Raw genomic sequence first — 23,660 nt, 5'->3', positions numbered from 1 at the left:
GAAATTATCTGAAGCCGTCCTTTAAATCACATAGGAGACATTTAGCGTCACAGAAAGAACGACATCAGAAACTGAAGTCTGAATTAAAGGCAAGAATTGGACACTACATTGATTTATGGATGAAAAGTTAGAAATGCATTTTGGAAGATTTAAAGAAAGACATAAGAGATAAAGTGATGATCTCAGCACATCCTGCAAGATATCTGTAATGTGCAATGCGAGGGGGGGTTTTGGTGGAAAGTTCGACGTGCACTATTAGAGACACATAACTCTTATCATGACCTATTTTTATGCACTTTTTTCCTGTGATGCATGGTTCTCAAGTACATGGTATATGTTGCACTGACCTAGAAAAGAACCTTTGTGCAACCTCAGAGTAACCCACTTGAAGCTCCCCACGTCAAGTCAGCACATAATGAGGTCTGCAGTGACGCCTAAACTCTCCATCCTCTCTGAACTCTTTTCCAACTTACTTCTAAATGTCAAAGCTTTTGAATCAAACATATTCTTCCTTGATAAGTTTTATTTCCATTGTGAAAGGAACAGATATTAGTTACACCTTTTTGATGTTGGTTTGGTCTCTCTCCTGTGTGAAGGTGTGGTAATGAAAATACCTGTGTGTGATTCCACATCCCACATCATAATTTCTCTAATAAGGCCGTGAGAAGATCTCCAAATGTACTTAAAATGTAAGTGATGGAGGCCAAGATCCACAGCAAAAGTATATTTAAAAGTTTATCTGATGATAATATTAGGCTTCAGTAATCTGAGTTTCATTGTTCAGCTGCAGTAGAAGGATCATAACAAAAAGAAGTAATTTGGCATTAAAAAGACTAACTTTGAAAGATATTGACTTGATTTGACTATTTTGGACAAGTGAAGCTTCATTTTATCTTCAAATAAACTTTTAAATACATTCTTGCATGGAGGGAAGGATGTGAATTTTGTCCCCCATCACTTATATTGAAAGCACATTATGAAGGGATCTTCTAATGGTCAGTATGAACTGGAGGAACAATTACAGCAAAAAACATGTTTCAACCTTCGTATTTGCACCTGACTATTGTTTTAAGACAGACCTGAAAATTGTGAACCTTGAACAGAATTTAATTCACTGATTTTTGTTTTATCAGTCTTATGAGGGCACGTAAATATACTGGAACAATTTTATCTTCAAACAACATTCATATACATGGAGTTTTCATAATTGATATGATCTGCTGAAAATAAACATGTTAAAGCATCCCCCCACCCACGCCCCCCTCATCTTCCCCTTTTTCAGGGGAAAATGAGGGGGGTTTTCTGTGCTGGTGCAACCATGGGCAGGACTCATCCTTTCAAGAGAGGGTTTCCTGTTTTCAGAGAAATATATAAGGTTGCTACGTGTCACTACAGTCTCCAGCTCCACCTGAGGACGTACAAGACAACAGCTCAATCACTCCTGCCAACACAGAGGAAGACATGCCGTCAGTCAAAGTTCTGGTGATGCTCTTCGGCATTTGTCTGCTGGCCATAAACACATCTGCAAGTACGCACCGGATTTCTTTTCTCATGTCTGCCTCCATGTCTTTCTTTTTTTAAGTTTAGTTTAGTTTAGTATTTGTCATATAGTTTCATTACTTTAAATCCAAATTCCACTAGCCTGGCTGTGATGCATAGATGTATTTCACTGTTGCTCTTCTCCAGTATCTAATCAGATAGTCTTCTCTCTTGTTTGACAGTGAAACATGGATGCTGTACAAAATACATGACTGGCAGATTACCATTTGTTAAAATCAAGGGGTACTCAGTCCAGACTGTGAACGAGATGTGTCCTATCAATGCCATCATGTGAGTATCAATGAAATGACATACATTATACATGACACATTACTAATGCTTATCATAAGCGCATAAATATTAATCTTATTATTTAATCCTTCAGTTTCCACACAAATATGGGTAAAGCGTGCACCAATCCGTCTTTGGACTGGGTGATGAAGTATATCGACCGTCTAAGGTAAGATATGTCTGAGGTTTATTTTAGGAAATCGTTGTGACATACTCAACAAATAGTATAATTGTGTTGACTGTGAAATGCATTTTCAGAGCAAATAATAACTCGATCAATCATCATTGCAGGATCAAAGCACAAAGGGTTCATATGAACACTGCATAGGCGCCACAGTAAACTTCAAAGGTTTAAAGAAGATATTCTGCTTTTTGAAGGGGGGCGGTGGAGCCTCGCTACTGTGAACAAACAGTTTTATATCTCAGCTTTGCTTTTTCGCCAGAATTTTTTCACATTTTTTATAATTGAGTGAACTTCTGTCCAAGTGTGTCAGCTCAGTTGTACCAGCTTTGTAAGCTATTGTAATTGTTATGTTATGAAATATATAATTAAAGTTTTGTTGAAAAATAATAATTTGTCCAATTAATTGTTTTGTGGACTCATTGCAAAAGGGAACCATAATTTGAGTACGTACATCTCCTAATGAAAACATTCCTCTGTGTGTATTGTGTAACTTTAAACATACTGTAATTACGACACGTGCACACTTCCCTGATAACATACCGCCTTTTATTTTAACTTTCCTAAAAAATCCCAGCTCTGGAAGGTTTGTGTGACACAATGGTAACAAATAAACACAAAGTGGTGAAAGTCCTGCGACGTCAGCAGGAGGAAGTTAACAGAGTTGTTTATTTAAAGTACATAGCAGAACAAGTATTTCCATGTTGACATACACAGCTAATGTATTAATGCTGACATCAGCCGTATGGACTGTTGCATTTATAGGCTCCACACACTTAACGACAATAAATGTTTAAAAAGTACCTTGATAAGAATGTCTTGAACCAAGATTCCTCCTTAAATAGGTTTAAAGTAAAAAATAAAAATATTATATCATAATATAAAATACACTATACACAATAAATTCTGTATCTTCAGGTCCAACACTTTATTGATACTGTATGCTTACATTTTTTAAATATTCAAATCCAAGAGGCCTAATTTTTAAGGTTTCACCTTTACATCAAATGGGAATTTCCATTACACATTATTCAAACAAATTTTCCGTCCTTTAATGAAAATACTCATTGTTCAGTTACTTAATAAGTTTACAGAAGGGAGGACTTTTAAATGTGCATTAAGTTTAATGAGCAGTTGGAGCCTTCAGTCCGGACGTCTCAAATTGTTGTACCTGGGGGCCACTGGCCAGGTTGTTCTCTCCTGGGGGAGTGCTTGAACACTTGGCAGATTTAACTAAACTAAATTGCTTCCTTCCACAATCTACTTCAACCATATACACTTAAGCATCTTGAGTTTCACTCTCCTCTCCCTCTATATAGTATATTGCTCCTCATGACGAGTAATGTTGCATGAGATTGTATAAAAACAGCAGATTTCGTCTCGTAAATGACAGTCACACGTTACACTCAATAAAAAAAGCAATCGTCACTCTAGTAGTTCTCTGCAAGTTGTGAAATTTAAAAAAACAAAATGTATTCTTTTGCAGCCTTAAATGATTGCTGTAAAATAAATGGGGAAAAAATAAAAATATAAATTTTCAGGCCAGATGTAACAATAACAACAATGAAACATGAGATAGGCGTTGAAATTGTCTTGATGCCCCCATCTGGTTGTTAGTTTAAGATCCCTGCTTTAATTAAAATTGTGAGGACTAATAAAATATAAAAACATACACTGACAGTGTGTTTACAGATTACCTTTTATTAATGATTAAATCATATTTCTTTAAGCACATCTATATTTCTCATTTATAATATGATTGATGGATTTTGTTCCGGTAACTTCATTAAGATAAACTGTTACTTGGATTTAAGTATTTATCTATATAACAATTTAAATATACACAACCAAAACCAGGGTTACAAAGTATTGAACTGGCACAAGGCCTGGTACAAATGTAAATAAAAGACAACAGATCATTTAAAATCATCAATTAACACTGGTTGTACTGTGAAAATAAGTAATTAGCTGATTTTCCTTTTTTGCATAATTTCATTAATTCTTTTCCACAATAATCAGACTGAACGATCCGCGTCATCATGAACTCGTGTGAAAAACTCTTTGAACACTAGATGGAGGCAGCATCACTAGAACAAGTGCTGTGAACTAATGTTTCAGCAGCACTTTTCCTTTTGTTAGTTTTGTTGGTTCAGTGTTATGAAAAACGTTTCATCACACAGCATGACAATGTTTAGTGCTGCATCACGAGACTTCAGCTATGACTTCACTATAACATTTGCACAACAGGGTGAATCATGGGGGTATTTCAGGTCTTTAAAAATGTGGGGTTTTTTTCTAAAATTTAATCTGCATGATACTTGTATCATAAATGTGTCCAGTCCCATCCCATCATCATCATCATCATCATCACCACCATCATCATCGTCATCATCATCGCATGCCTTAGCTGTTGGCAACACCAACAAAGCTGAACAAACTGAGAGTTTTCTCCTGTCGCATGAATCCATCCCAAATGACAGTCCAGAGCCATGCTCCCAGCCACTATTACATCACCTCCACTGTTCTGCACCAGTGCACAGAGTGCTTTTCTATGAATAATACAGAGAGAGCGGGGAGAGAGGGACATGGACATGAGGCTTGGTTACTAAATGGCAGAGCGAGCACATACTGTTAGAGAAAGAGTGATAGCGACTATGGAAAGATGGAGTTGGAAGGAGTGAAGAAGTTGATTTAGTTATAGATGAAACTCACAAACCAAATAATCACACCACACACTAGTGATTTGGGTCTGATTTTACTTTATTGCATTTATTAATGAATCATGTACACATTCCTATGAATATGTGTGTATGTGTGTTTACATTACATGAAATAATGAAACAAGACAGAGTTGTTATAGAGAGGAACAATGAGAAACAGCAGCTGCATGGCCGGTCCCAGACTGTCTGAAGGAAGACAAGGTTATAGACTGCTTTCTCACAGGGGAGCTGGCTTTAGTATAGAAGGAAATAACATATTGCACTCTGAGATCAGCAGACAGGTCCTCTATCATAGCATACACGCACACACACACACACATGCGAGCACACACACACACAGAGGCAGGCAGGCGGGCAGGCAGGAAGCCAGACAGTCTCTCATGAAACTCAAACACAGATAATGAGACATCCTCAGCCGTAAAGGTGAAAACAATCTTCTTTCAGCACATTTGCAGCAGCGCCAGGAAGAATATTACACAAAATATACTAATAATTAGATAATCATTTTCCTGGTACTTTAATCTTTCTACCTTTTGGTTCCTTTGTCTTGCTTCTCTTTGTCCCTCGTTCATTCTTGCCAGCGCAGACGCACAGTTAACACAGAGTTAACTGAGCACAGTGTATAATTAGACAAACAAAAAAGAGAGGGATGAAACATCTAAAGGAGAAGAGACTCCAAATGATTACACATTCACTCCGCTTCCTTCCCCCTTGCTGCACACATAACCACCAATTAGAGGAGAAGAGAGGAGGATGAGGACAAGCAAGCAGCCAGAAGTCTATTTATGTCTCTATCTCTCTCTTTCTCTCTTCCCCTGAAGACTCCCAGCGCCGGGGAGGGAGGAAGAGAGGAGAAAATAGAAGTGAAAAACAAGAAGTATATAAATAAAGAAATCAGAGTGTTTCACATCCGGTCGGCTGATTGGCTGAGACGCGAGTCAGGCAGATCTGGGCCACAGTTGCACTCATTGTTCAGTGAGCTTTTCTACACAGTCCAACCCAGCGACAGCAATGAATGTTGATTGTGACCTTTGGTCTATGGGTACAGTGGAAACAGAGTGTCCCTTTTGTGTATGTGTGCATGCGTCATCGTCTCTGGATTTGCATGCGCCCACTTGCCCTTTTTTGTCCGTCATAGCTGAGCATTTTTTGCTCATTCCTGACGTTGTCGGAGCGAGCCGCGGGGCACAGTCAACGGTCGATGGTTTTTATGTGATCCATACCAAACTCACCGACAGCGTTGAATGTTCACCGAGGCAAGCAGGACCGGCAGCTGCTGAGCTGACAGACGAGGCAGGGCGTAGAGGAAGGAGGACAGACAGTCAGACAGACAGACAGGGGACAGGGGTAGAGGCGAGGATGTTGCTCACACTGCAGAGGTCAAGTCACACAGCACAGGGATGTGATGACACAGGACAGTGGCAGAACATGTCTGCTGTCCACAGGGCAAACATGGTTCTAGTTATGTTATATACACGATCATGAAATATATTTAAACTGGAAAACAAACCGAGAGGATCTGCTTTATTGCATTACCACCACCTCATTAATCAGAGGAACTTGAAGTCTTTCATCTTCGGCACAAAATTGGCTGTAACAGCGTCTGAAACACACATGAAAAGGAAGTTGTTAGCACTGATATTGCACAGCATTTTTTTTTACAGCATAGTGAGAATCAGCAGCTTAGAAAACATAAAGGATTTGTTAACCCAAAATTACATAATCACATATTTTCTCCACACATGCTGTGCAGATTGCTTGGGTTTAATTTGTCCAGGTTTTTTAGACATCTGTCTATGAGATTTCTGCCTCCAAACTAATACAAAAAAAAGGTGAATGGAACTTTGTTTGTGCTGCTCACGGCATTGGAAAAATGACTTTATGTGATTAAGAACTAGTTTCTGGTGGAGAAATAGTCCATATGAAAACTTTTGATGCTGTGTTATGTTGATTATTCATAGCTATGCTGACAATCGTTACTGTTGAAAATTTTCAATGCACAGATGAAATTTCATTCACCTCCATTGTATTGGGAGTGGGCAGAAATCTCAAAAATGAATATTTCAAAACCTGAGCAAATAAAAACTATATGTAACTAGCTAGATACCATTAGGGATCCTTTTTTTTGTAAAATGGATGAAATTACCCTTTAATCAGGTAGTTTGTACAAAAAATATTGTGAAATTAATGTTGTACTGTTGTGTTAAAGGTCTGCAAACACATTCTTTGGGGTTTGCCATCACTCAGAACAATATTAAAGAACTATCTTCGAGCCTGTCACGGTCCTTATGGACATCTAACCCGGAGAACAATGCTGCGATGTCCAACTGTGCAGCCAAGGTTTTAATACCCAGCCATCGCCGGGCCACCGGCTGAGAGCTCCCATTGTCAAAGGCAGGCCATTGCTGGGGAACAACTACCGACAGTGTCACTGCTGCACAGACCGGGGCTGACGTCAGGATGGTAAACGCTGATCTATGGACATTCATCACCCCGTTTCATCGGCTTAGGGCGCTGATGTCATTGAGCAGGCTAGACCTGCATCCATTACTGCGCCGGGGTGGGAGGCTAACGTCAGGCTACCGTGATAACACAGTAGCTACAATGGATGAGTAATGCGTCACATTATTGCGGCTATAATTCAGAAACTCGTAAACTAGACAATTTGGTTTTGTCTCGTGAGTAGGTTGGCTCTTTGAATTATCGCCTCTGCATTCTTTCACTGCGTGCTTTCCTCTATCAATATGTACAAATTAATTTTCACAATCATAAAAAAAGAATTATATTAGCCAGTAAGTAGTCAAATAATGTAGTATAATATTTACAGGCACATATTAATTAATATACACATTAACATAAAACACTTTTAACTGCATGCATGATGAAAAAAATACGTTTTCTGAGCTTTTTATGCTTTTAGGAGCTGCAGTATGTGAACTAGAAGTCTCTTCTCTCTGGAGGAGAAGCAGCCCAGCTCAGATAAGAGACTAAATTCATAAGCCATATTACATCTTCCCTACTCCATCACAGTCTCTCTCTCACATACACACACACTTTACACCTCACCCCACAATGAAAAATAGGCGGAGGGTCGAGGGAGAGGAGAAAAGGGGGCTTTGCCATGGCAACCCCAGTGTCAGCCAGCCATTTCTTCTTAATCCCCCCCAGTTCTATGTCGCACCCTCTGAGGGACCCCCTCTCTACAGCTGAATATTTCTTTTGTGTTGAGAGACTCTCTGCTTATACATATATATATATGTGTGTGTGTGTGTGTGTGTGTGTGTGTGTGTGTGTGTGTGGGAGGGAGGGATCACAGAGGCGGGAGGGATAGGGGTTAGAGGGGGGAGATCATAGCTAACCCAGCTTAAATGGGGGGCCAAACTGCAGGCCACAGAGTCTCAACGTTACACCGGGGGTACAAACCAGAGATCAAATCACACACACACACACACACACTCACACACACACGCACATATATGTACACATTTAAACACTATATTGATGGAGGGAGATAATCTTTTGAAATAGCAGATAATTACACCATATGGCAAACAGCCGGGCCTTTCCTTTCCGAGCCTATCACAGACAAACCCCGCACTTTATTTTTTTTTCTGCTATGAAACTCTCTCATGGTCTCTTGCTCTTGCCTGAACGGGCCACTCTACATTACTTACAAAAGCGGTTTTGAAGGAGTGGGTGGGGAGAGGCGTCAGCTGCTAGACAAAATAAAAAGGCTCTATTTGTTCCCGACAATAAACGTCCCCATCTTTGGAGGCTCCTCCACAGCTGCAGCCAGATAGGCTTTCATTTTGAACTGCAGACTAATAGAGAGTGATGTCTCCTTCCTCTACTGTAAGCGGATTTAGTATTCATGATAAAATTCAGGAGGTTTAGAGTCATCTTTCTGTGACGCTACTCCACCGAGAAACAGGACAAAGGAATGTGACACATGCTAAATATTCAGCAGTAGAGAAATTAAAATAGTTTGTGATTGTTTAAATGAGTAGTGCAGTATACCTGATGGAAACAGTCTTCATCGAGTCACAAAAGTCAGCACGAAGAGGCGCCATGTGACACCTATGAAGAGGAGACAGAAGCAAAAATAATAAAACATAAACAAAAACACTTAGAGGCAAAAGACACAATGGGCCTCATGCAAGAAGCACTCGTACGAACAGATTTGTTCTTAAGATGTACGTATGAGTGATTTAAGAACATTTGTGGCGTTCATAAATTTTTCTCATACGAAGGAAATTTATGAGTGGTCCTGACCTGTCGTACATATCATGAATAGATCATCTCTGCCTTTCGTCAGATGGGAGTAACACTTGTTTGACTTACAATTATGATGCTCTAATCTGAATTCATCTGCAGTTTAAATATGATACTGAAATTAACAAAAATTAAATATATAACTAAAACAAATTTAATGCATAATTAATACTCTGTTTACCATATTATCATCATCATGGCTGCCAATTTACTGAAAGGTTTTTTTAGAGTTTATGATTTTTATTGGCATATTTTGGTGCAGCGATTTCTACATTTCAGTAGTTTCTTGGAAACTTCTCTCACTCAGACAGCCGCCTCGCTGTCTCGCTGCAGCTCTCTGTCCGGTATCATCTACTGTTGCGGCTGACAGTGTAACATCACCTGTGCACTATAATATTCTCTTCTAATATCTCTGTGACTGTCATACGACCGCCTCCCATCATGGAGCACTGTGCTTTAGATAGATGCTTTTTTTAGCATCTACCTTCACGTCAAAGCTTTCCCTCTTTATTTCTGTCACAGTGCAGAGCTGCTCTGGTCGCTGGCAGCTGGATTCATATTTTCAAATTGTTTTAGGTCTCCAACTACTGACATTCCTACATTTCTTTTTTTTTTTTCGACTGATCTCTGAAAGCCGGACTTGAAGCTACCCAGTGTTTTGACTCCTTGGGAACTTTTATGTTAAGAAAACTTGCCCATGAACGGGGCGGAACATGGGGCCTTATATGGATTATGTTAATGATCACATCTCACAAACACACCCCTACCCCTGAACAAGCGATCTTCAGGCTGAAACGAGCAATTTACAACAAGTTCAGGCGGTTAAGAGAGTTTGTTAAATCCGACTTGGAACACTAGTACGAGCAAACCTCGCAGAAAAAAGTCAGAGAGTTTTAGAATAAAAATAGTAAAGTATTCTTGAAAGAGGCCCATTGATTTTTACATTAAACAAGAGAAAAAGCACCAGCAGGCTTGTCTGGGAAATCTGACCATCTATTATATAAATTCACAATTAATCTGATTTTCACCAGAAAGTTTCCTAATCAACAGACGATTAATGTCCAGTGCATCCTCCGGAAATCCCCAAACGCGCTTCCCCTGAGGCCGAGCAATGGAAGCAGTGGAGGAAGTGTAAGTGGTGTGTCTCCAGGGTGGTCTGATGTGGCAGTGGGCGAGGCTTTAATGTAGCTGCATGTCCACTCCAGTGTATACTGTACATTCACTCATAATGACTAACAGACCCGCAGTCTGCCTGCAGGGGCCTCACACGCCACTCCATGCCTACACATGCATATGCTCCACTTTAATGGCAGCCTTCAGACTTTATTTGAAGTGCGCTGTGGTGTTCAGAAAAAAAAAAAAAAAACATCTAACCAGGATTTTTTTCATGAAGGAGGAAAAATACGACTCTGAGGGCCTACAGTGCCCTCATTGGTCTAATATTTGACCCTTGTCGGCTGATTATATAAAGTGAGCATTTAAATCAATTCAAAATATGTGCAGTAATTATAGTTTGGCTGCTTTGTGGTGGTTCTTTTTCTACCATATATAGATCTGGGCTTTCCAAACATCTGGCTGGAAAATTACATGTGAGATAGGCTACACACGTTATTTTAAGGCAAACCTGGCCAAAGAATCAATTTGCACAACTTTAAAGCTTCTAGCTGATTTATTTCTGTTTCCTCCTCTTGTTTTACGCAATATTTCTTTCTGTGGAATGTAATTCTACAACAATGACAAAAAAAATCTCTTCCTCCAACACAGCCCCCAGTATTGTGAATTGAAACTATAAATACCTGAGCCAAAACTGACGAAAACGAACATTATAAAATAGTAAAAGTGTTTCACGCCAATCGAGTCTATTAGAGAGCAAAGGGCACATTGTAACACAAGGTGCAGAGTCTGTTCAACAAGTGCGAAGACATAAACCAAAAACAAAGGTACTGAGTTAGTGCCTAGGGACTGATTGGCAGGGTGGGGTCGTTGCTTGACCCCTGACCTTTTTAACCCAGAGGAATGTTGTCGTGCTGGTGCGTGTATTGTTCCAGCCTCCCCGAGGAGCCCCAGCCATGCATCAGATGAATGTGAGCGCTGAATGTTCCTGAGGGCTTCTCCTTTCCCTCAAAATCTCCTCTTTCTTCTCCTAACCCTTTCTTTTCTGCTCTTCATCCTCAGACTTCAACAAACAAAAGGTATCAACAGGTCTTAGAGTGGGCTGCTGTTGTCGGTCCGAAGTGCACATGCATGCAGAAAGGCCACTAAACGTGGGTGCCGGCCTGGCTCCCCTCGCTGACCTAAATGACCAACTGAGATGCAGTAAAAGGCGCCTGAGAAAACCACACTCCACAGAGAACCTTCTTTGCCGTATCACTCATCAAATAAACCACTGTTTTTATTGGTCCACCGTCCAGTTCTAAGAGAGGCAGTCTAAGAGTCTGGCTCCGGAGGAAGTCACCAGCAGTAGAAGGAGACTGACAGATGAGCAGGCCAGACAGACAATTACTGACCAGGTATGTCCTTTATACCCACCTAGGGCTGGTCAGAGGAAATGGAGGAATTTATGATGTCATAAAAAAGTACCAGAAGAGCAGTGCCTGAGAACAGGTTGTCTCTGGAACTGGAGCCATAAAAGACTCCTGTGGCTTCCGCTCCCTCCCCCTGACCACCACCCGAGATGATAACACTACGCTGAGCGCCACTAGGTTCGAGTAGACACAGAAATCATGAGTGTATGTGCATAATTCAGCTCAACTGTAAGAATGTAATAATGTAAAATATTGGTAACAATAAGCAACACTGTGCTCACTTACAATACAAATGTGTCACTGAACAAAAACTATGTGACTGAAAAATCCCAAACTAGAGGTGGAAAATAACAAAACAAAAGACTTTTGCTCAAGTAAAGTACATAAATAGCTTTTTAAGGCACTAGCACTTAACTTTAATCTTGTGGTACTTCAGACTCGTCCTCCACAACATTTCAGCAGAAAACATCTGACTTTCTAACATTCCAATAAGATTTTCAGATTTTAGATGCAAAACACATGGTGAGCACATAAAATGCGGAGCATATTTTGAACTTTTCAGAAGTAGGTGCCACTTGAACCACATACAGGATTTAAAATACTCCTACATGTGACACAATGAAACTTTCATTCTTTAGATTTTTACTGTATACTCACTGCTGGTATTAATTTGCCTTTATTCAGTTCTGAAGTATTTTAAATTGTGGTGTTGCAACTAATGTAAGTACAGGATGTGAATCATTTTTCCACCAAAAACCACTGAAAACCCTAAATGCTTTTTTAAGAATTACTTTTTTTCCGAACAATTAATGAAATGGGAATCATTTACATCAATGAAAGCTTTCTAACCCTCCCTCCGTTTAAACCACAACAAAAAACTAACTGTAATTCAGGAAACATCTTTAACAAGAGAAACACCATCTGTCGGCTCAAACTAAGCAGGTGTAGGGAAGAGCTAAAAACGCTCCACACAGACACGAAGGCCACCCTTTCCTCTTTGCGTGCGCACACACATTTATTCATATACACAGCACCGCTCTTCCCACTACAAAAAAAAGGATAGAGACACACTCTCACAGTCTCAGTGCTTGTTAAAAAAAGGAAGAGAGAAGGTGGTTATTTGCTCTACAACCTCACTAAGGAGGTTTCCCATTGTAAAAAGGAGTGGCTGCACAGCCCCGTTTCCTTTCATCCCTCTCCTTCAGGCACGCTGCCTTTGTCTCACAGAGGACAGAACAACCAGCCTCCCGGCTACGCTACACTGGTCAAATACCTGGGAACTACCACTAGCCTGGTGGGAAAAACAACAAGAGGAGGAGGAGGAAGAGAGACAGAGAAAAAGGAGGGGAGAATAAGGTGTGAGTGTTAATCTGAGGTACGGCGAGACCGAGCAGCTAAGAAAGAAGAGCTTGTTAAATGAAACCTGTTATTAAATCTCAAAAGGAAGGAGGAGGGAGTTGTGCAAAGCTGCAGAGAACAGATGAACACCTGGGACTAAAGTACACTTAAAAAAGATGTTAAACTTGTTGACATTGAAGAAAAAAATGTTGTATATGATTTAACAAAATTAAAACGTGACCACCTGTTTTTACTTTTCTTTCAGTTTTCAGTCAGTACCTTTAGTAAAGGTAGTGACTGTATGTGGGCAATTAGGATCTCTGAGGTTAAGGAAGGCAGGTCGAATGTTTTTTCTTCTTTTTTTTTTCCTCCTTCCAATTCTGCACTTTCATGCCAGCTCAGCAGAATGAAGGCAGCTCCTGTATACGAGGTACTGTATAGGGGTGAAGTGAGTTTAAGTCCTCCCCAAACCGACCGCAGCCGGCTGAATGTAAAGCTTTACGTTCCAGTCCACACAACCCTGCCTCGGCAACCAGACCTCACTGTCACACCTCATAAAGCAGAGCTGGAGCAGCAGGGTTGTGTTTAAAGCCAGGGGGGGAAGATAAGGCAAAATAAGGACAAATAAGGAAGAAAATAAGAATGCACCCATTCAAGAAACTGTAGAGAAAAGAGTGAAAAGCCCTCAACAAAAGCTCTTTAGCTGAAACCCTGATGGCATGTCTCCAGTGCGCTGAATAAGAAAATATACTTTGGGGACAAATTGCAGCAGGAAACATAAGAAAGTGAAAATGCCATTGAGGGATTGTTAAGACCATAATCCTCTCTTCATTTCTAGTTTTTGCTTAGCTGTCGAGAGGGAAGCGAGGACCCACGAAGTTTATTTTCAAACAGTCCACAAAGAATGCCTGTCATTTCCTGGCGTTCCCCACTTCCATATGAAAGCCTCCTTTCCTTTAGGAACAATGGGAAAGATTCCAAAATTTCCATGGGGAGTTTTCTTGCATGGCGATACAATAGAGAGAGCATGTTGTGACAGAATTGAGACCGGCTGTTTCTCTGGACTAATGCAATGTTTTTGTCTTTCTGTTAATTTAACATCTCATAAATGAGCTGAAGTCTAATGGCAGACCTGAATCTGTCTTTGACTATGTTGCTAACTCATAGTATGAACCTCTAGATAAAAGGAGCCTCTAACGCATCTGACAATCTGGAGAAAACTCTGACTTTTTGGAGAACAGAGGAAGGCTGAAATCACATTATTTCAGAAAGCAGATGTTCTGGGTTTAACGGGTTTTCACAAATTTCTCTAACCTCTTAACAACTGTTTTCTAATCCGTAAGTGTACCTGTAATGCTGATAAGTCACAGGAAAATTATTTCGAGGCTGACACTCACACACACACACACACAGTCACACACAAGGCGTAAGAGTTTCTTAATTACCAAAAGAGTGCGTTTGGTCCTGAAGTGGAAAGAGTTCAAATGTCATGTGCTCCCTAACAGGCCAACGGGCTCTTGAAAGCCACCTGGCTTGACCCAAGCCTGTGGCTAGACGTGAGGTCAGAGGTCATCCACTCATCTAGATAGGCAGTATGCCGTAATGCCTGAGGCCTTGAGCAGGGGTCTCCATTACCTAACCTTTCCATTTACCCAAAACCACGCACACAGGGAAGCACAAGCACACATATGGACACAGGTTCCCGCTGTTATGAACTCATTCAACCTTTAACTTCATTTACCTGTGAACACAATCCAAGTGTTTCTGCTAAACAGCTGTCTGCTGCTCTGGATTCATGGATGTAAATAAAGTCTGAGGTGGAAAAAGCAAGAAACACAAGACAGAGGTCTAACTCTACTTTTGTTAATTTGGTTCGATATCCGCTGGGCATCTACGCTTTTTATGTCTCCCAGATGACTCAGAAATAATGGATTAAAGAAGTTTTCATATTGTATTTTAATGATTGAGAAAGAATGAGGGGGGTCGTGAGCCTTTTTCTTCCTCCTCATTTGTGTGTTCACTGGTTGATGGCAGCAGGGAAAGAACAGGATGTCTGCTGGGAGTCATGTGATGGGAGAAGTGAGATGAGACTCCTTGATGCTCACGACATTGCATTTTCACAAACAGAAACTGTAGGAGCATTTTTTTTTGTTAATTTGAACTGTGCTATGAATACTGTCGAGAAAGAGATCATACGTATCTATGGAGAAACAACAGTGATCTGTGGTCTACTGTGATAGGTTGCACCTTGACATAATTGCAGGGCGCTGCTGATGAAACTCATCACGTGTGATAATGAGCTACACAGGAATGATGATCATAGTTCTAGCAGGAGATAAGAAAAACCAACATCCAACCACCCCTCTGCCCACATAGTGCAGTGACAGGAAGACAGCGGCTTCGCTCCATTCACTCATCCAACCCTGATAACTCTCTGAGAGCAACTCAAAACTGAATTAAACAGATATGCACTCGGACATTCGCTGCTCTTTGCTTTTTCTCTTCATGAGGGACAAAGCTAAAGTGAATTATGTGTAACTCAGCCCTGAGAAGGACGGAAGTGAGGCTATCACAGATGATCACATCAGCACCTACAGTACAGTCTATGCATCTCTCTATTTAGATTTATTTAGAACACTGATTTTTTTCCCCCTAAATAATTCATGTACAAGATATGTAAGTACAAGCCATTAAATATGTGTGAGCATTAGATAAATATTTTTTTTTCAGTAAAAGGCCATGCATTTAGTCTTTTCATTAAAGCACGCTGTGTATACAATCCATAGCCAGTAAAATGTAGTGCTGCTCTAAGCGTCTAGACCTACTATATCCAGATGGCAAAAGAATTTATGGAGACTGCCTCATTAACCTTAAGGCATATTAGTGCTTGGCACTGCACGCTGAGAGACTAGGCATGGCAGTTTCTAAAGCCTCCTTTAAAAAAAAAAAAAAAAAAGCCTCTCAGCTCATTTAAACTACCTGAAAAGCTGAGTGGCACATTAGTCCACTGTGCCCCCAAAATTTAGCCCGTGTTGCCTTTGATGAAGTGTGTTTATCTGGTCAGTGTGCATCCTCGCAGAGTGCCCACCCTGAAAATGGCAGTCTGGCTGTTTTTGCCATGTGCTGGAGGCCCAGATTCCGGGAGGAAGTCAGATGCGCAAAGACTGTTTCCGAGAATTCAGGATGCGCAAAAGCCATACTTGTAGTCCGCTTTTCCATCTACATTTTAAAAGCATCACAGTCATGCTTCATTATGTTGTTTTGCATCTGTTCACGTAAGCCTAAAATATTTTAATTGCAACCACTTTGCTCCGGTGCCTATTTATTTTTTTTGGCTACGTTACGCACCCATCCATCCACACAGACGTATCACACCATGAGTCACGGCTTGGCGAGAGACGGGTGGCGGCTCAGAATGATCGCTGTCTGTTTGCTGCTCTTCAGGTGTCTCACTCGGATTCTTTGGAGCAGGAGGGCTGCTGTAATGTCGATACAATGACAGATGGTCCACACAAAGCCGGTGCGCATTGTTCAGCTGAAAAATAATAGCCACCATTTATCAGTGTTCGCCTACTTTTCAGGGCCCAATAATAACTGGAGGCTGTCTGGTGAGTGAAATGAATCAAAGTTATATTGTTTGGACATCTAACAGGATTCCTTTGGGCTCCGCTGGCTGTTTAAACATATCGTTAAAACTTTCCAAGCAACCGAAACAGCGTGTAGCCTCTCTGTACAATATGTACCATATGCGTCTTGCAAAGCATTAGTATAAAAGTTGAAGTGTGCGTAAAGAGGCTTCATGTTGCACAGACCGACTGGATCTCACGTTTTTCTCCCACTCCCCGAGTCACACGGATGCCCTTACGAAATGACCGATGAAAGAGACGCTGTTTTATCCGCTGGCATGTTGAACAAATTCACATGCGCTGATTTTAAGAGACGTGAAGCCGCCTGATTGAGCGCCAACCCCAGAGCCCATCACAATTTGTCACAGAGTTTCACAATCATTACATGTGCATATTCATCAGAATAACCATACTGTCTTCAGATAAATGAATAAAGTAGCCTGGATGTCAAAGAAGCATATTTCCTTCTAACTAATGCATCTTTTTACGCTGGTTACACTGGATTAAACAAAACACTGCCTCTCCTATTTAAGGTTATTTTTTATGCATTTTACATGGTGGCATACTTACAAAGAAAAAAATTCCTTCAGGATTCATGGTCCTGGCGAGGTGGATTTTCTTCAAGTCTGCCACAGTGGTTATCTGCACTCTCATCACCTCCATCCGAGACCAACTCCACACCGACTGAGCGCCTGCCTCTCTGATCCACAGATTACGTCTGCTTGAGAGGCAGAAGGGAGGGCATCCGGTTTACAGGGATCACCGGGAGGACCGGGATTGGCTCAGAGGAGATAGCTTGATAAAATGCGCGTCTGCCATTGGACGGTGGGGCAGCGGGGAGGGGGCCCTGTCGTGTATTATTCAGGATGTGGGTGGGGAGTGGAGGAGGATACTCGGGGCAAAGCGGAGTATGCAGACAATGCCCTGTCTCCCTCTCTCTCTCTCTCTCTCTCTCTCTCTCTCTCTCTCTCTCTCTCTCTCTCTCTCTCTCTCTCTTTCTCTCTCTCTCTCTCTCTCGGTGGACAGTTTATGGCTTTCATCTCTTCATATAGACTAACAGTCTAAATTTGAGTACTGATGTTAACCTAAATCTGTCTGTGGTTGCTGTTCATAATGACCTCATACTTAATATAGACTCTAATATTCCCACAAGAGCAATTTTACTATAGGAAAAAATGATGTAGTATAGAGAAAACCTTAACATTTACAGAAATAGAACAGTATGTTTCCCTTTTTTTCAATTTCCTTTTTTTATTTGTCCTATTTTAAGATGAACCTGACTAAAATAAAATATGCTGGATTAACCAGTTTGAAGGGAACAGCTATAAATAAATCAAACGGCCATTATTGTGCAGCATAAAACCTCAAGAAAGTCCTGTGTGTGTGTGTGTGTGTGTGTGTGTGTGTGTGTGTGTTTGTGTGTGTGTGTGTGTGTGTGTTTCTGCTGTATGTAGGCTATGAGAAAGCTGGAACTGCAGCATTTTCCACACAGGAGTAGGGGAGGAAATGGTGCATGGATAATTCTCTCTTCAGATCCTCTGGTACTCACTCCGAGAGTACTCGGCTGAATCAATACTGCTCAAAGCTTTCTCATGTTCCCCTTCTCACATCAGTGCTATACTGTTGGGAGGCACTGTGTGCTATCGCAGGAGTAGACCAGGGTAGTCCATTTGAGGCGGGGGTTTTTTTAGAGATAATGCTTTGAATGGAAAAACTCCAACACTCGTCTGTATGGGGGTAATTACAACACTGCATCACCCCTGACCTGCAGGCCTCATGAACACACTCACACTCTCTCTTCTATTCGGTGGTCCATCGAGAGCTGATAACGACATCCACTCCTTTAATGGTGAGATCTTTGATAGCTGAACAGTCCTATCCAGGACCCACAAGCTCTCTTACATGTGGGGCATGTATATGTGGTGGTGGTGGTAACCATGGCTGTATTTCTCCTGGCTCTCTTCTGCTGTCTTCTGGTTGTCCGCTCCATCTCCAGCGTACAAACCTCATCCCTACACAGCTGTCGCCAAGTGCTATGGTCAGCAGCAACATCCTCCAGGTCCTCGATGGACAACCGAAGAGAAGAGAGAGTGTGTATGTGGCCTGCAGGTCAGGGATGATGAAGACACACACACACACACACAGATCCACATCCATAATACAGACTGTGAGTTGTTAACCTGCATACTGAGCCGGTGTGTGAGCAGACAGAGAAATCCTAATAACCACAGCAGGGGCTTTTCTCTGACCGGTAGCCATGGTGATTGAACACATTTCTCCACACAGCAGAGAGGTCTGTCTGTGCTGCACCACACAGGCCTTTATTAGGGCCAGACCCTTGGACTGGAAGGAAGGAAGCACAGACTGGAAGATCACACCCATTTCATTGTGACTCTACAATTTTACAGCAGTCAAGAAGCCGTCGACCACAAATTAGCTCTTTTTGGAAAATGCTCAGCTCTTGTCTCTGTTAAAACTATAAAATAGCACACTCAACATCTCAACAAAGAGGCACATCATCTGATTATTGTGCGAATTTAAAGGCTAATTTGCATAAGTGGTGGGAATGATGCTCTCAGAAGTATAGCACCTCGATTTATTCAGTATTCAGTCTAATTTCAAACATCCAAATGAGAGCAACAGCCTTGGCTTTATTTCCTTTAAGCTTCTAATCTCTCTTTCCTCTCAATTTAGCTGCAGCCTCAATCACAGCTCTTTCACAAACCATGTGGGTGTTTATATGTGTGTGACTGCTATCATGTGAAAACCTTGTAATTCCACATTTGGTGCAATTCATATTTTCATCATATGGTCTTTAATGGGGTTAAAGAACTCGGTACCACTTCTTGATGAGGTACCCTTTATAATGGGTCAATAAGTTGTAACTGGAGACTTTATTTACAGTTAATAAATCATATGGCTTATTAGAAAGTGAAAAAAGAGCATTTATTGATGGATTACCAGCATTGAGATTTGCATTATTACCATGTAGAAAACATAAACACCAGCCAAAGATATTAATGGTTTATAACTGTAGTATTGACTTATTGTACATTAAAGTAAGACTATGTAAGTGTTGAAAGAAGAAATAATATATTCTTTTTCTTCCAAGTGAAAAGTTAAATTCATATACAATAAAACAAACGCTTGCTTAATTCAATACACTCAGGAGGTTTTGCTGCCACAGCTTTACTTGGTCTGGAACGATCATAGCAGTTGCTAATGTTGGTAAAGCTTAGATATTATACTGTGTAACTGTCATTACTGGGTCAGTTCGCTGACTTTACGGCTCCTCTCTACTTGTGCTCCTGTTACGCTTCTTTTTCATGTCACCGATAAACATTTCAAGGTTTTATCGCAGAAGAGAAAAGTCAAAAGTAAACACATCATACCCTTTGACTGTACATAAATATGAATATCATGATAGACATGACAAAACATCTCGATTGCCCCCTGGTGGCTGGCTGCAGTATAGATCATAAATCCCACCCCTTCAATGTTAGCGAATGGGACATGAGCCAAACTAAAAAATCAACGTACACGTCAAATAAATTTTTCCCAAAGACGGTTTCTGTCATCTTAGGTAGTTATTATCACACTGATGTTTGTCCAATTACTCATTTTTCTGATAAGTTTGTTTTTAATTAGTTATTTGATTATATAAAAAAGGGGGTGTGACGTCATGATTGACAGCTTTCTCAGCCACTCTCAAACCTCCGACTATGGCTCTAAATGACATCACACAGGCAAGATGGCAGCTTCAGGAAAGGAGGTCTTTTGGCTTCACTTTTGCATAGTGGTAGGAAGTGGAGACATGTTGTCCATATTTACAGTCAACAATCAACCTCGCCGGGAGGCTTGTTTTAATTTTTTCCTGCTTTTGTTCTCATTCCACTCCCTCACAGTTAGTTTGCAAATGGGGTTGATATGTTTAAAGCAAGCAGGAATCTTGGGAGATTAAGGTAAACTCAGTGTGCTATTATCCTGTAATCGCCACTTGGGGACACAGTGGCTGTTTAGCAAAATCTACAAAGTTTCATTTAATAAAACCACTAGTAAGAACTTAAAATGTTTTATAAAGGGCGACTTATGAGAATGTGGTACAAAGAACACCTCAGCTACTTTGGCAAATGAAACTCCCTAAAAACACTTTGATAAACTTTAAAATGTGTCATCAATCTGAAATGAAGTTTGTCTGCTTAGCTCATGACATGACAGTGAAGACGTGCCTGCGTAAGCCAGACTGATGTGCGTATTTACTCTTATGACCATATGTGTGTGTGATGCAGACCCAAATGGAAAAGTGTCCAATGTGTTACTGTTGATTTCCATGACAACGTATTATGTCGAGGCTTAAACCACGGCTGTACCATACTGTGCCTAGTAAGAGTGACATCTCCCACTGCTTCAGTAATGAGCTGTCTAACATGCTGTCAGCTTGTACAGATGGAGTACATACAGGCCACTCAACACTTAGAATTATCCAGTCAGAAACACTGAATAGTTCAACATTTTGGCTTTCTTGTTGAGAGTTAGACGAGATGATGGATACCACTACACCACATGTCTGTCAGGTAAAGCTATACAGCTAGCACACCGTTAGTTTAACTTAGCACAAAGACTGGAACAGCTGGAAACAGTTAGCTTGACTCTGTCCAAAGGTAACAAAATCCACCTACCAGCACCTCTAAAACACATTAATTAATGCCCTATATTGTTTATTTAATTCGTAGTTGCTTTAGGAAGTGTAAAAACAACCCATTGTTAGGACTGGGTATCATTTAAAAAATTATGATACCATTAACAATACCAGTACCCTTAAAATGATACCAATACCAACAGAGTACTTCAGTCGATCTTTTTTTTCTACTTCATTCAATACCCATCATGTGAATAGAAGCATTCAGTGTGTAAAATGCCACCACTCCTCCTCATCCAAATGATTTTTACACAAATACATTTTGAAAGTGTTCAAATTATTCGAAAATTTATGAAACAACTGTACAAAACTGTACAATTAAGTATTATCATCACAGACTTATGGGTTGTAGCTGCTGTGGTGTTTGGCTGTGAGCAAAACCATACAAATAGTCATTTTTTACTTGATCTGGGCACAAAAAGGACCAAATTCAGGTATCGTTTGACTGGAGAAGTTTAGATACCACTTGGTACTGGGTTATTTTGGTCGATACCTTTAAAGTATCAAGTACCAATACCCAGCCCTACCCTTTGTGGTTTTATGTGGCGTTATATTCTGGAGTATTTCTTGGCCCCCATAAAACTGAGAATAATGTTTTTTTTATTCAAATTAAACAAATGGGATATAGCATGTTAATTAGTGAGCTTCAGAGGCTAGCTGGTTCCAGTCTTCATTCTAAGCTTAGCTAACTCGCTGCTGCATATAGCTTCATATCTCCATACCTGACCCAGCAAAGAGGCTCCCAAAATATAAAACTATTCCTTCAAAGTTTAACCATTCACACAAGATACATTTATCTTCAAACTTAAGTAACGTGCACATGACTAACAGTGCTGTGGTGCTTTGGGGGATTTGGGAATCTAGCTAGATATCCAGTTGTTACGAAGAAAAACATGGAACGGGGGAATCACTTTTTCCCCCTCAAAACGGTAAGTAGCTATAAACTCTGGATTGTCATTAGACACACACAGGTTTTGTTTACTTGATGGGTCAGAAAATCTTCATATAGCTGTTGTCTGGTAACTGTTCTCATACAGCTAATTACGAAACCGCAGTGTGAACACCTTATCTCACATCATCAACAGTATGGCACAGTCCCCACCAACTCCGGACTACCACCACCAATCCCGTGCACAACTCTACCATCACGGAGGCCTCCTGTCGGGTTTCATTCTTGCTCGATGCCAGGAGCGAATTCTCTGTCTCAATTAATCACTGAGTTTCTAATGGAATGCTTCCCTTCAGGATGAGGCCCATCACAGAGGGGGCTGTAGTCAGTGCCATCGGTGAAGCTGCTCTGATTGCCTGAATACACTCCCAGCTTTGGAGTCACTGCAGATGTCTGCTAATTGTGGTGATTATGGTGAACGGAGGGGGGTAGGAATATGTAATGAATTTCCCATTGCTTTCATGCCTCACATCCTTTGGTTATGTGCATCTGCTACACAAGCAGAGCATCCGCAGGGTTTGGAGATGGACAAAAGCGACATGGGGGATTGGGCATGGTTTTTTGGATGGGCGGCCATTCTAACTCCAAGTGCAACCAGATTGGGTCCACTTATTCTTTTAGTTCTGTTCATGTCTGACACAATGCAGGTTTTAATTCCTCTCCTCTCCTCTCCTCTCTTCTCCTCTCTTTACGAATCTGTGACTCGGTAGACAACTTTAATAACCTCTAACAACCCTTCTCATTGGCCAAAATTAGACTAAAATCACATTTATCAAGTCAAATAAAGACAATTTTATCTCTATAGCCCAGAACCCCAGATTTGTCTCAGAGGGCTTTTTAATATGTACAACACACGACAGCCTCCAGAGACCCTTGATTTCAATTAAGGAAAAACTCCCTTTTATCAAGGAAAAATGGGAGAAACTTTATGATGCGCAACATAAGAGGAACCCTCTTCCAGGACAAAAAAGACATATAGTATATACAGAGTACAGAGAAGTAGCAATAGAATAACAATATGGAAAGAAACAATGACAATGAGAAAGGAATGGTTTTCGGGAAATACGCTTTCTTGCCATGAGTTAAATGAGAAGCTCAATATTATGATCATACTTGTCTGTTAAATATGAAGCTACAGCCTGCTGACGGTTAGCTTAGCTTAGCACAAAGACTGGAAATAGGGAGAAACAACTGGCCTGGTTCTGTCCAACGGTAACAAAATCCACATACCAGCATATTTAAAGCTTACCAGTTAACATATTGTATCTCATTTGTTTAATTCATACAAAAAGTAGGGAGAAGGGAGTTCCCGAAGTCTCCGCTGGTTGGGCAAAACCCCCTGTAAAGCCCGTTTTTATCATCGGACCAGGCTAGCTGTTTTTCCCTGTCTCCCCTCTTTATGCTAAGCTAAGATAGCTGTTGCCGGCCTGTAGCTCCATATTTAACTGATGTATATGTGACAATAGTGTAAATCCTCTCCTCTAATTCTTGACAAAAATGCAAATGAGGGTATTTCCCAA

The 23,660-nt window shown here is 40.8% G+C and overlaps 1 protein-coding gene and 1 long non-coding RNA gene across 2 annotated transcripts; one reads left to right on the top strand and one right to left on the bottom strand.

The window, feature by feature from the left end:
- Positions 1 to 1,396: 1,396 nt before the first annotated feature.
- On the top strand, positions 1,397 to 2,329 carry LOC121909194 (C-C motif chemokine 20-like). The gene is made up of 4 exons (XM_042429642.1): positions 1,397 to 1,528; positions 1,722 to 1,830; positions 1,925 to 1,999; positions 2,122 to 2,329. Exons 1-4 carry the CDS (start codon positions 1,462 to 1,464, stop codon positions 2,156 to 2,158), a joined length of 288 nt encoding a protein of 95 aa, XP_042285576.1. The 5' UTR covers positions 1,397 to 1,461; the 3' UTR covers positions 2,159 to 2,329.
- A 3,905-nt stretch (positions 2,330 to 6,234) lies between these two features.
- Positions 6,235 to 17,189, bottom strand: LOC121909362. Its single transcript, XR_006099425.1, has 3 exons — positions 17,063 to 17,189; positions 8,749 to 8,808; positions 6,235 to 6,334 (listed from the first exon to the last, which is right to left on the bottom strand). It is a non-coding gene; the product is annotated as an uncharacterized LOC121909362 (long non-coding RNA).
- Positions 17,190 to 23,660: the final 6,471 nt, after the last annotated feature.

This window comes from Thunnus maccoyii, chromosome 12 (genome assembly GCF_910596095.1).
Source record: "Thunnus maccoyii chromosome 12, fThuMac1.1, whole genome shotgun sequence".
Lineage (NCBI taxonomy): Eukaryota > Metazoa > Chordata > Actinopteri > Scombriformes > Scombridae > Thunnus > Thunnus maccoyii.
The sequence above is the reverse complement of the archived record's forward strand: the minus strand, read 5'-3'. Positions and strand labels throughout refer to the sequence as shown.